At 53.3% G+C, this 12,454-nt stretch overlaps 1 protein-coding gene across 7 annotated transcripts in view; it reads right to left on the minus strand.

Annotated features, from left to right (window-relative positions):
- Positions 1-12,454, minus strand: part of LOC115855492 (E3 ubiquitin-protein ligase RNF185) — an 87,585-nt gene that overhangs the window by 6,366 nt on the left and 68,765 nt on the right. For 5 of the 7 annotated variants that reach the window (XM_060310496.1, XM_060310495.1, XM_060310499.1 and 2 more), the window contains 11 exons: positions 8,938-9,073; positions 8,288-8,397; positions 7,537-7,725; positions 6,253-6,358; positions 5,751-5,947; positions 4,568-4,754; positions 4,186-4,203; positions 3,645-3,731; positions 2,866-2,997; positions 2,565-2,621; positions 381-446 (listed from right to left, as the gene is read on the minus strand). In XM_060310496.1, coding sequence (XP_060166479.1) covers positions 381-446; positions 2,565-2,621; positions 2,866-2,997; positions 3,645-3,731; positions 4,186-4,203; positions 4,568-4,754; positions 5,751-5,947; positions 6,253-6,358; positions 7,537-7,725; positions 8,288-8,397; positions 8,938-9,073 — 1,285 coding nt within the window. The remainder of the gene's footprint in view (positions 1-380; positions 447-2,564; positions 2,622-2,865; positions 2,998-3,644; positions 3,732-4,185; positions 4,204-4,567; positions 4,755-5,750; positions 5,948-6,252; positions 6,359-7,536; positions 7,726-8,287; positions 8,398-8,937; positions 9,074-12,454) is intronic. The other 2 variants (XM_030860845.2, XM_030860849.2) reach the window with 1 other exon arrangement.

Consider the following 12,454-nt stretch of genomic DNA (forward strand, 5'->3'; position numbering starts at 1 on the left):
ACCAGTCACTGTGAATTTACTAGCTCTGTGGCCTCGGGCTGAGGCTTCAGGTGCCAAGGCTGTAAAACTGGGTCCTCAGTGAGTTGCTTGCACCATCACAGGGCAAAACCAGGAAAAGCGACAGGGCTCTATGTACAGTTAAGGAACTTCTCAAGTCCCTTTTAACCAAAGGATTTCAAAGCTGCTACTGGGAGGAGGTGGGATTCGTCGGCATGTGTTAGGAAGCCCCTGGAAGACAGAGGAGGGCACTGGAGGCAGCAGGAAGGGCAAGACAGGAGCCCTAGGTGATACCTCTGGTCTAAAGCAATAGGGGAGAGTCTCCCTGGTGACAAGGAGGCCAGGAGGACCGCCCTGGGGAGGCCCAGAGTGGTGGGACATACCAGCTTGATGAGGCAGTTGTGCGAGTTCAGATCCCGGTGGATGATACACATCGAATGCAAATAGGCCTGGAACAGAAGTATGAGCTGAGGCCAATGGGCAGTTAATCAACCAGATGGTGACTCTGAAACTGGGGGCCACAGAACCTGCTCTTCTCCCAGGTCATCCCCACCCAGCTTCAGAACCAACCCGGACTCCAGAGCCCTCCTGCTGTCACTCCCTTGTCCCACCGACAACAGAAAGCCAAAGGCCGCCGGGGCTTCCCCTCTCCCTGACGCCATTTCCTGCCCATCCTCTGTTCACTGACCCAACCCAGTGGATGCTGTCTCCTCAAGTCTCCGACTCCACTGGGCCCTGGCCCTTGCAAGCCTCCATCCCCTCTACCCACTTTACTTAGATGCCCCACCTGGGTACATTGCTCCTGCCCCTTCACACCCTCACCCTCACCCCAGTCTCTGGCTTCAGCCACTCTGGATCCTTCCTGCTGTGAAAGGGCAAGTGGCCTCCTCCTGGTCCAGCTGGCTCTGTGCTCCCAACATCCCCCTCCCCTGAGACTCAGCACCCTCCCCACTCCCTGTGGTCTAGTGGTGAGGATTCGGTGCTCTCACTTTGACCTCTCCCTCTTCCTACCCAAATGTTTCCAAACTGGTCTCTACTTGCTATTTCCCCCCTCCAGGCCTCCGCCTCTGGCTCTTGTCATCCTGGAGCCACTTCCTTTCCCTTCCCTTCCCCAGCAAGAGGGGAAGGAGCCACCCCCCAGCCCCCTGCAGCCCCCACAGCACTGCTTCCGGCCGCTGGGCTCCTGGAGCTGCTCACATGCCCAGGGAGCTCTTCCTGACCTGCCTGCCACCCCTCCTCCGAGGCTGCCCATGCCTCTCCCGAGACACCTGCCCTCGAGACGCCTGCCTTTTCCTTCCGGCCTCCTCAATGTCAGCGCCTCTCAAAGCCACCTTCTCTTCACTGCTGACCCCCACGAACCACCAGCACATCAGCCTCAGCAGATGCCTATCCTATCCTAGCTCTTCCCAAACCCGTTTCCCGACCATCACTCCCCCCCACCCCCCGCCCCCGGCAGTCTGGTAGACGACACCACTGTTCTTCTAGGCACCTCAAGGCACCCCGGGCCCACCTCCCCCCACCCCTGCTCCCTCACTACCAACCAGTCTCCATTCTGACTCCACCCTGCCTCCCAGTCTCCTGGTCCCACAGCCCCACTGTAATTCAGAAACCTGAAAGGTTTCATGACTCCCAACCCAGGTCTCCCTGCCCTGAGTTCTCCCAACTCCCCGCCAACCTACTGACCACACCAGAGTCACCTTCAAAACAGCACAGCTCTGGTCACGAAATGTTCTTGCTTAAAAATCTTATATGTGTGTCTTTTTGGCTTCCTAAATAAAGTCTGGACTCCTTAGCTTAAACGCAGGGATTTTAATGTCCCCCCTGTCTAATACTGTCTTCATGGACCCCACATAGAACAGCAGGCATTAAAATCTCTGGCTTGGGGGTCAGACCAACTGACCCAAGCTCCTAGCTCCGTCCCTGTGTAGCTCAGCTTCTCATCTGGAACCAGGGCTGTCATGAGAGGTGCTAGTCCCTCAGCTCAGTGCCCGGCTTGGAGAAAGCACTCGGCAGTTGTCACTGTCCCTGTCGCTGTGACTGGCACCATTCTTTCCCAGTGAAACAGACTATTTCCTCCTCTCTCCTCCCAGCTCTTTGCTGCTCTCATCACCCCAACCTTGGGGCCTCTCTGCCAAGAGGAACTTTCATGCAATTCTGACCCATCCTTCAGGGCTCAACTAGAACACAATTCCCAATTCTCTGATTTCCTAGGCAGTGAGGTTCTCTGCTCTCTCTAAGGGCCCTCAGCACCTGGATGCCCCTGTGACAGCAGGGCCAGGCTGCCTCGTGCTAGTTTGCTTCTCCAGTTCGCCTTGCCCATACCCTGTTTGCTCTTGAAGATTGGGAATTCTTTGAGAGTAGAGTTGTAAGTTGAGAACAGCCAGCGGTGGGCAATTTTCACTGGCACAGAGAGAAGCTTGATAAACAGGTGCTGAAGGACCCAGCCCATGCAGGCTGCCCAGGACAGGGTCTCTGCCTTTCAGTGCCTGCCCGCCATCCCTGCACCTCTCCTGACCCCCCACTCCCAATACCCCTGCTCCGCTGGCAGGGCTGTTGGCAGGACTCACCATTCCAGAGGCGATGCCTTTGGCAAAGCTGACCTTCTGCTGCCAGGGGAACGGGTCCTACAGGATGGAGGAATGCCCATCAGAGGCTTCTGGGCCCTGTCCCACCTGTGGTCCGGGCCCCGTGGGTCAACATGATCTGCCAGCAAACCCTCCCTGCCTGTGCCCAGTCCCGCCCAGCACGGCCCTTTGTAGGCAAAGCAGTGGGCCTCTCTGGCCATCATGGTTCCAGAGTAGTGGTGACAGAGGTGTCCCACAGACAACCCACCAAGGCTCTTGGGAACTTTGGGGGTGGCACGCTCACCACGCTGCGCAGAAAGTCCTTCAGCGTGCCCCCCTCGATGTACTCTGTCAGCAGGTTCAGCTTCTTGTCCTTGTACAGCACGCCGATGAACTTGAGCACGTTGGGATGGTCCAGGCTGCGCATCACCTTCACCTGAAGGAGGGGAGGCCAAGGAGGGCGGGTGGTTTCTTTCTCACCCCTTCCCTCCAGGGAGTCAGCTTGACAAATGTGACCTGCATCTCCCACCTCCTATCTCATGTGCTGTGGAAGAAGGCCCCAGGTGGACGGGGATGGTCTCCCAGGCCTCACCCCTGGGAGCCTGCCTTTCTAGGAGCTGCATCGGGGGAACTGGAGTAGGAGGACCCAAGGCCTGGAGGGCAGCACCCAGTGGAGCAATGGAGAGAGGTGGGAGAACCGTGTCAACATTCAAGGTGCCAGGCTCCCCGGGCACGGCGTTCAGGTGGGGTCACAGCATCGAGCTGCAGTGAACTGGTCTGTGTTCATGTCCATCACCCCACACTCCACGAGCTCCTCTGAACCACATCTCGTGGTACCCAGCTCATGCTGTCTTTAGTGTTTGTTGCACAAATAATTATGCTGTAATTTAGAGGGGGCAGGGACGTTCCTCTAAATGATTTTTTCTGCCTTAAGAAAGTGATTCCAAACTAAGTTTCCTCTTGAAATCTTTTTTTTTTTTTTTTTTTTGGTGCCAAAAGCCGGGATTGAAATCATTATTTAGTAACAACTTCCGTCTTCCAACACTGACATCAAACTCCTAACCCCCACACTCCCCTTCTTACCTCAGTCAGAAAAGTCTTCTGTGTCTCCTCGTCACACCGAATCAACTCCTTCATGACCATCACTTTGCCAGTGGCTTTGTGTGTCACCTAAAAGGAGGGTGACTGTTACTGGTGCAGAGACCAGAGGTGGTTCTGGGGAACTGTGTGAAAATCGATGTAACTGGCCATCCCATCCCCTGGAGGACACACTGAAGTAACCGGATAAAACTGACAGAGCTCATGTGTAGAACACACAGCATGGGCCCCGGGGGACTAAGAGGGGAGCACACCCTCCTCCCTGGAGAGCTGGGCATGCACAAAGGAGAAGGAAGAATCCAGAAAAGGGACATGTGGGAGGAGGCGGCGGGGTGGGGGGTGGGGGGGTGGGGCTGCTGCCAAGCCAAGCAGGGTCTCTGGTCACCTGACACAGAAGCATGTCCCCTGGGGGAAAAGGAGTCTAGGGGCAGGAGGGTCAGTGCCACAGACATGCACCAGGGAGCTGGGTGGGTTGGGAGTGAGCTCTCCAGCCCCAATGCCCCGAAGGCTGAGACACATGGCTTACCTGACCCCCCCCTCCCAGCTCTCAGCAGAGGAGGAGGAGAGAAAGAGAGGTTAGTCCCCGAGACTGTTCAGCAGGGAGGCAGGAGCCACTCCCAGCACCGAGGCCTCTGGGCACCTAAAGACACCCACTGACTGGAGGCAGGAGGGCCACGGGAGAGCTCGTCCCCACCCGGGGCTCCAGGTCCACCAAGCTCACTTCAGCAGCAATGCTGCCCTTCGGTGGCCTGGGAGGGAAGGGGTGCGGCCCTCACACCATCACCTCCAGCCAGGAGTGAGGTCTGGTATCCTGCAGGGCATCAGGGAGGCCATGTGATAAGAAATCCCCAAAAGAAGGTGAGAGGGCTGGGGGGCAGAGAGGTGGCACAGCTGCCACCAGTGCTCACCTTGATGGCCTGCCCAAAGAAGCCCTTTCCCAGGACCTCCCCGTGGATCAGGTCACATGGCCGGAAGATCTGCTGCGAGTAGCTGCTGGAACAGCGGAGGGATTCTGAGCGGCTGATGTCACGGCTGAGCAAGAGGGGCTCCTTTGGGGAGCTGGGGCCAGGGGACTTGGAGATGCTGTTACTGCGCCTGAGGATGAGGAAGGATGAGGGTAGGGACAGGGCAGTCCTCAGAGACCCGCCAGGAAAGCCTAGAGGCAGGAACCTCAGGTCCGTCCTGTCCGTTCCAATGTCTGTAGTTAGGGTGCTGTGATGCGGGAGGGGACTCTAACATCAGACAGATGTGTCATCTAGGGGCTGCAGACATCTGCAGCCCATTTAAGCATGGTAAAATCACATTCAAAGTGGGAATCCTAAGTATCTCTCACCTGGAATGATGGATTAGACTCTACTAGCTGACAGCACTGTTGATGGAAGTCCACCGCCTTCCATGCCTGCCTGATTTAAGCCCTGACTGGCTTAGAGCGACAGCCTAGTACCACCCCAAACAAGCAAACGGGATTTCGGATATTTTGCACATCTTTGTAGTACCCGTTTGCATTTCCCGAATTTTAAGATAATAAGTGTGTATGATTTTTAGAGCAATAAAGCCACTATGTTTATGATATTTTTTTTTTGGCCACGCCTCGCAGCTTGTGGGATCTTAGTTCACCAACCAGGGATTGAACCCGGGCCCTCAGCAGTGAAAGCTCGGAGTCCTAATCACTGGACCGCCAGGGTTCCCTGTCCCTTCTTGAAAACCTAAAACAACTTTAATTCACCTTTTGCTTTCTAGTTTTCAATGTCTTTACACTTATTAACCCTATCTGTGCCCCTTCTCCAGCCTCTGAGCCCCACGCTTCCCCCACAGGCCATGCTATCCTTTGGGGTCCAGCACTGCTGCCTCCTGTCCAGCTCAGTTCAGTGGACAGAGCCTGACCCTCTGGTTTCTAGGGAAACCTGGCAGACAGCTGGGTCCCGGCTATGAACTGTGATCCCTGAGGCGGGGGAACTGGGTCAGCACAATCCTCATAGCCCGTCCCTGGCCAGCTGGTTCCCTTCCTAACTCTGCTGGCCTCTGAGAGCCGGCTCCACCTCGTCTGAGGGCCGGCATGGGACAGCGCAGAGCCGGGGCGGGAAGTGGCACCTCAGGGAGCGTCTCCTCAGTGTCCCTTCCAGATTCTCCTTGGTGTCCAGGGGGATGAGGGTGTCCGAGTGTCTCGCATTCTGCATGTGGGGAGAGAGCCGTGCATCCAGCCGCAGCTGGTCCAGGCGCTGGGAGACGGGGTCATGTTCAATCAAGAGCTGAAGCGTCTGGCTCGTCTGGCTAATTGCATCTTCTACCTGTGGCCAAGAGCAGTGTAAGGCTGGCTCCACAGGCTGTCCCACTGCAGGCCACCCACTGTCAGCCCAGATGACCCAAGCCCAGTGTGGCCTCCAGCTGCCACTAGCCACACAGTGCCCTCTGACAGTCTGGCAGGCCATCCCTGCTGCCCTGGTAACATGCCAGGCTGACACAGGAGGTCACTAGTGGTCACAGGCTCACTGGCAAGACAAAGAGATAGACTGGGGGTAGGAAAAGGTAAAGGCCATGGCCTGGTCTCCCGGAGGGTCTGTTCCGTGTCCCACTCCCACAGGACACACTGTACCTCTTCCACTCGGAGTGTGCGGACGGGGGTCCCATTGATCTCCAGGATGCGGTCCCCAGGGTGGATGGCATTGCGGTTGTTGGGACTGATGTGCATCCGGTTGACCCTGGGCCAGACAAGAGTTGAGATGGGGTGAAGGCATCTTTAAAGTGTCTGACCAATTTCTCTTGTGCAGGGATGGCTCACCAGGCCCCAGGCCCCTACTGGCCCCCAAGGCCCAGGCCACTCACAGCGAAAGGCCACACCTTTCACAGGGTGCCCCGTCTCAGTAAAGAGCACCCCCACTCACCCAGAGGCCTAAGCCAGAAACTTGGACGGCACCCTCCCCATGTGGGGTTCCCTCACTGCCCTCCAACCCTCACCATCCTGAAGAATCCTCCATCACCATAGTGACCAACATCCCCTGCCTGGATCTTGCACCAGCCTCCTAACTGGTCTCTGCACCTCTAGGCCTGCTCCTCTCCCGTCCCACTTCCACGGCAGCCATCCTTCTAAAATGCCCACTTGGTTGTGTCACCTAGTTGCTTAAATCCCTCAATAGACCTGCTGAGTCTCCATAATCCAGGCCCTCCATGACTTAACAGACCCCCTCTGGCTAGTCCCAACCACTCAATCTACACCAGACACAGCCACAGACTCCCACCTCAGCCCTGAACACAGTTCTAGGCTTAGAGCAGACTTCACCTCACTCCCCCAACCCCAGGACCTCCCCCTCTGCTGTGAGCACCCAGTGCCCAGCACACAGTAAGTGCACAGTCACCATCTGCAGGGTTGGCAGACACAGTGCCTCATTACTGTTATTAGGCAGACAGACTCTTCCCCCATCTGGTCGCTGGCCTGGACCTAGGATGGAGTCTTAACCTCTTTCTCCTCCTTCCTCCATTCACTCAACCAACGAAACAATAATCCATGCACACCCACTATGTGCCAGGCACTGTTCCAGGCCCTGGACATGCAGCGTTGAACAAGACTAAGTTCCAGAAGGAACTCGTGAGGAGGACACATGATAAACAAACATAACCAAGGCAGATAATTTCAAAGAGCAAACATGATCTGAAACTTGACACGTGAAAGGTGAGCAATTCTGCCGTTAAGTATCTGGTGGGGAGGAACCTAGGCAGGGAGAACAGTATGTGCCAAGGCCCAGGCACAGTGACAGTACAGTGAGCCCAGGAGGAAGAGACGAGATGAAGATGTGGGGAGCTCTGCTATGACTCTGGGGTTCCGATCCCCTCAAGGCCCATCTGTGGGCTCTGCTCAAGAACCCCTGCCCCAGACACTCACTCTTTTACTTGCACGGTGGTGGCGTAGCTGGAGCAGGCACTCTCCACGGACACGGAGAAGCCCCGCCTGCCCTCGGTGGTGGCCGGCATGGAGATGTGTGTGACGGAATAGGGCAGCTGGTCCTGGACAGACTCTGTGGAGAGCCTCTCAAACATGGGTGCCAGCACCACCTCGTTGTGGCATTTCCCACTGCGGGAGGAGCAGAAAGGGGGCTGAGAACCCGCAGCCCCACCTGGAAGCCCCCACGTGGCTTCAAGTAACAATATCCATAGCCCCATGTTCACTGCCCTTGCCCGATTCCAGCTGACAAGAATAAGCAGCCTGGGTTCTCTGGGGTGGGCTGGGACTGGGGGAGAGACGGCCTGGGTTCTCTTCACTCTGCCTCTGACTCAAATTAAGCACTGGGCCTCAGCCTGACTTCTTTTATCGACAGAGGCAGTTGGACTGAGTGAGTTCTAAGGGGTCTTTGCCTTTAATGTTCTGGGATCCTTCTCCGAGAGCGCCCTCCCAGGCACTCTCTTCCTCTGGGAGGCTTGCAGGGCAGTGTGGTTATTCTCCCAGTAGGTAAGGACAGAGGGCAGAGACGTTAATCATCTTGCTCACAGCTTTCAGACCTGGTTAAGAGCATTGCTGTGATAGGAATCCAGCATGCTGATACCCCTGTAAACTTTCTGCCTAACTCACAGTGCCACTTGTCCCTCTCTCTTGGCCACTCTTGTAGGGAAGGATGGACACGGGGCCATCATCTTACCAGTAGAGGGTGGCGTGCTGCACCAGGGCGTACGCATCCCCATCCTCAATGATCACCTTGCAGCTCATACAGGCAAAGCACTCTGGGTGGTACTTGAACTCCCCGGCCACCTGTTAGCAGGTGGGGAAAAGGGTAGACAGACATGGGGAGGAAGTGAGTTGTCACTGCTGCTGGAGTGAAGGTAGGGATGGGCGAGGGACCTCCCATCAAGGATCTACAGACCCCAGTCATAATCTACCTTGGCACTCCCCTCCCTCGCGCTTCCAGAGAAAGGGTCAGATGGGTGCCTCCCTGTCATTTCGGAGACTGCAAAAAACTCTTTCGGTCTCAGCCATGAAAACAGGTTCCCAGAAGTAATCATCCCCACTAGAAAGGCTCATATTCTCCTTTAAGGCCCTCATCCCATCATACTGTGTCTCCTCCCTGCCTGCCTACCCACCCACCCCAACACTGGACTGTTAAGTCTTTGAGGGAAGGACCTTACCTGGCACTTAATGGGTACTAAAAAAAAATCTGTTAAATGACTGAATAAATAAAGGGAGAGGCCTTGGCTGATGGGAAGACCAGAAGATGAATGGCCACGGGGAACTGGAGGTACTGACAATGGACTCTGATGACCAAGAGAGGCAGAGATGGAGGGATTCACGCACCATGACAGGTCCCGTCATCAGCAGAGAGCATCCATGGCAGAACTCCCCAAACTTCCCCCAGTAGTCCTTGTGGCAGTATAGCTTCCCATCCTTCTCGTAGTACCAGTTGGTGAGGGAATCCTGGCATTCAGAACATCTGAAAGGTAAGATGAGAACAGAAACTCTCCCGGATCCTTGGAACTAGGCTACACGGGCCGCCCCTGGCTCCCAGGTGTAAGAACAAAATGGAGGGACCTCTTTGATCCAGAGCCAGGACAAGGGAATGTTACAGTTTGCTGCTATCTTCCCAACGGAAGCCAGTCTGAGTGAACAGGACCCCAGAAACCAGCTCTGTATGACCTGCCTCCGCTGGGGGACCTCAATCTTTCTGGGTCTTGAAGCCCTTGGAGAATCTGATAGAGCCAAGAAGCCTCTCCTGGCAAAATGCGCATAGGAGGAAAATGTGCATAGAATTTAGGTATGGGGTACATGTGTATCAAGGGTTGAAGCCTACTCACGGACCCTGTTAAGAACCTCTGGTCTAGACAGCTATCTCGACAAATCAAAGAAGCTCAAAAACCCACCCATTACCAACAGCATCACTGATGTAGCATTCTTTTTTTAATTAAAAAATTTTTTTAAATTGACGTATAATTGATTTACAATGTTGTGCCAATCTCTGCAGTATAGCAAAGTGACTCAGTTATACACATATAGACATTTTTTTAAAAAATATTCTTTTCCATGATGGTTTGTCACAGGATATTGAATATAGTTCCCTGTGCTATGCAGCAGGAACCTGTTGTTTATCCATCCTATATATAACACTTTATGGTGTAGCATGCTTGAGAAAATTATGTTAAGCATAAAGAAACAGTCAGGCAAATCCAGAAAGGGGAGGTCATTCTATAAGACAACTGCTCTTTACTCTTCCAAAAAGTTAAGGCCCAGGGATTAAAAAAGCCTAGAGACACAGAAACCAAATGCAATACCTAAACCTTGTATTCGAATCTGGACTGAAAAAGAAAACAGACGAGAGTGACATTTTTGGAACAACTGAGGAAATCTGAATTTGGACTATACATTAGATTATATTGTAAAATTACTGTCAATTTTCGTAGATGTGATGATACTTTGGCTATATAGAAAAATTTGTAGAAGAAAAAATAGTAAAGTAATAATTAAGGGGAAACTTCAACTGACTTTTAAATAGTTAAGTAAAAAAAAAATAAATAAAACATTGTGTGTGTGTACAGACAAATAAAGTGGCTTAAAGTTAGCAAATGATGGGGCTTCCCTGGTGGCGCAGTGGTTGAGAGTCCGCCTGCCGATGCAGGGGACACGGGTTCGTGCCCCGGTCCGGGAGGATCCCACATGCCGCGGAGCAGCTGGGCCCGTGAGCCATGGCCGCTGAGCCTGCGCGTCCGGAGCCTATGCTCCACAACGGGAGAGGCCACTACAGTGAGAGGCCCGTGTACCGCAAAAAAAAAAAAAAAAAAAAAAAAGTTAGCAAATGATGAGTCTAGGTGATGGACACATGAGTGTTCTTTGAACTATTCTTTCAACTTTTCTATATATTTGAAAATTTTCAAAATAAAATATTGGGGGGATAAAACCAAAACCCCATCGGCGCTGTGTAATACATGCATGTTAGCCCCAGGCCTCCTTTCTGCTCCAGTCACCGTGACGTTCCACCTTTGGTCAGGCCGGGGGGGTGTTCTCGGGCCATGTCTGTACAGACACGCTCGTCCTCACGTCTGATCCTGGCGCCCAGTGCTAAGAGCCCCTCGGCCTGACAAGCCCACCCCACCTCTTTCTCCCTAGTTAACAGACTCTCTGTTCTTGTCATGGAGGCCTCACACCACCCACACTGGCTTTCCTTGCTTTCTGAGAGGCAGGGTGGAGCTGCCTCTTGGTTTGAATCCTAACCCTGCTGCTTACTAGTTATGTCATCTTGGGCAAGTGACTTCACTTCTCTGACCCAGCTTCCTTATCTGTAAAATAGACTGCTGCGAAAATAAAATAATCTGTATTAAAGTGTAGACAGTTTGGGACTTCCCTGGCAGTTCAGTGGTTGGGGTTCCATGCTTCCACTGCAGGGGGCACGGGTTCAATTCCCGGTGGGGAACTAGGATCCCGCAAGCTGCATGGTAGGGCCAAAAATAAAATTAAAAAATAAAAAAAAATAAAGTATACACAGTTTCTATAAAAGGTCTAGTGCAGTAGGAACTCAGTAAGTGTTCACTGCTGTTAAAGATGGTGATGATAATGGAAGCTCACGTTATCAGCCCCTTACTGCCATCAGCTGGGTGGCTTTTGGACAACTTCTCTCAGTAGCTTTTCCTCATTGACAAAATGTGACTCACAGCATCTATTACAAAGACCCACTATGAAGACTAAATAAGTTAACGCAAGAGGAAAGCCTTTTGCAAACTATGAAGGGCAAGGCAAGTGTATTACAGTAACTTGGGAGTAAATTGGCAAGCACTGTAGATAGAAAAGATAGATATACAAGGTTTCCTACTCCGCTTTCCAAGAGCTTTATAATGAGTTGGGGAAGAGAAATTCTAATCAAAACTTGATTAACAGTGCAGGGTGAGAGGCCACGATGGGGGCTTCTGCCACCAGCCATTCCCACCTTCAGCATTTCCTACTTGTCCTTTGGATGCTGAACTTCAGGGTCCTGAGAGCTGGGTCTGGTGTGAATAGTAAGGATATGAAGTGCCCAGAATGGCTCAGTGAGGACCACAAATTACAGGAGGTAGAGGAGAAGACCCTGTTCTGGGCTTGCAGCTCCAACTCCTCTCAATGTAAAAGGCATGCTGGGGGACTTCCCTGGTGGCGGAGTGGTTAAGAATCCGCCTGCCAATGCCGGGGACATGGGTTTGATCCCTGGCCTGGAAAGATCCCACATGCCACGGAGCAACTAAGCCCGTGCGCCACAACTACTGAGCCTGCGCTCTAGAGCCTGCATGCCGCAACTACTGAAGCCTGCGCACTGCATCGACAAGTAGCCCCCCGCTCGCCACAACTAGAGAAAGCTGACGCGCAGCAACGGAGACCCAACACAGCCAAAAAAAAAAAAAAGGGCACATTGGATGAGCTCTGAATTGGGAGGAGAGACTACATGCCCTTGGAAAAGCCCCTTTCCCTCTCTGGGCTCAGTTTCCCCACCTGTAAAATGAGGGGATTAGACTTTTCCCTAGATGATTGAAGGTTCAAGTCTCAGCACCACTTTCCCCCTAAGTGGCCTAGGGCCAGCTGCTTTAACTCATTTGTGAAATGGCAACATCACCACCTACTTTCGGGGTAACAGTGAGGATTAAACTAGGTTCTGGACGGCTGTGAGGTGCCTAGCACAGGGCCAGCACCAGAAGCAGGGGCTTCCTTCCTGCTGCCACCTGCTGATGTAAAGTTTCTGGGTATCTGCTTTCCTCCTTCACTGGATAGGAACAGTGTCCCACTTACTCCTGGTAGACTCAGCACCTTGCAAAGGGCTGGCAGAGTAAGCCCTTAGCAAATGTTTCCAAAGTGAAAA

This window comes from Globicephala melas, chromosome 13 (assembly GCF_963455315.2).
Source record: "Globicephala melas chromosome 13, mGloMel1.2, whole genome shotgun sequence".
NCBI lineage: Eukaryota > Metazoa > Chordata > Mammalia > Artiodactyla > Delphinidae > Globicephala > Globicephala melas.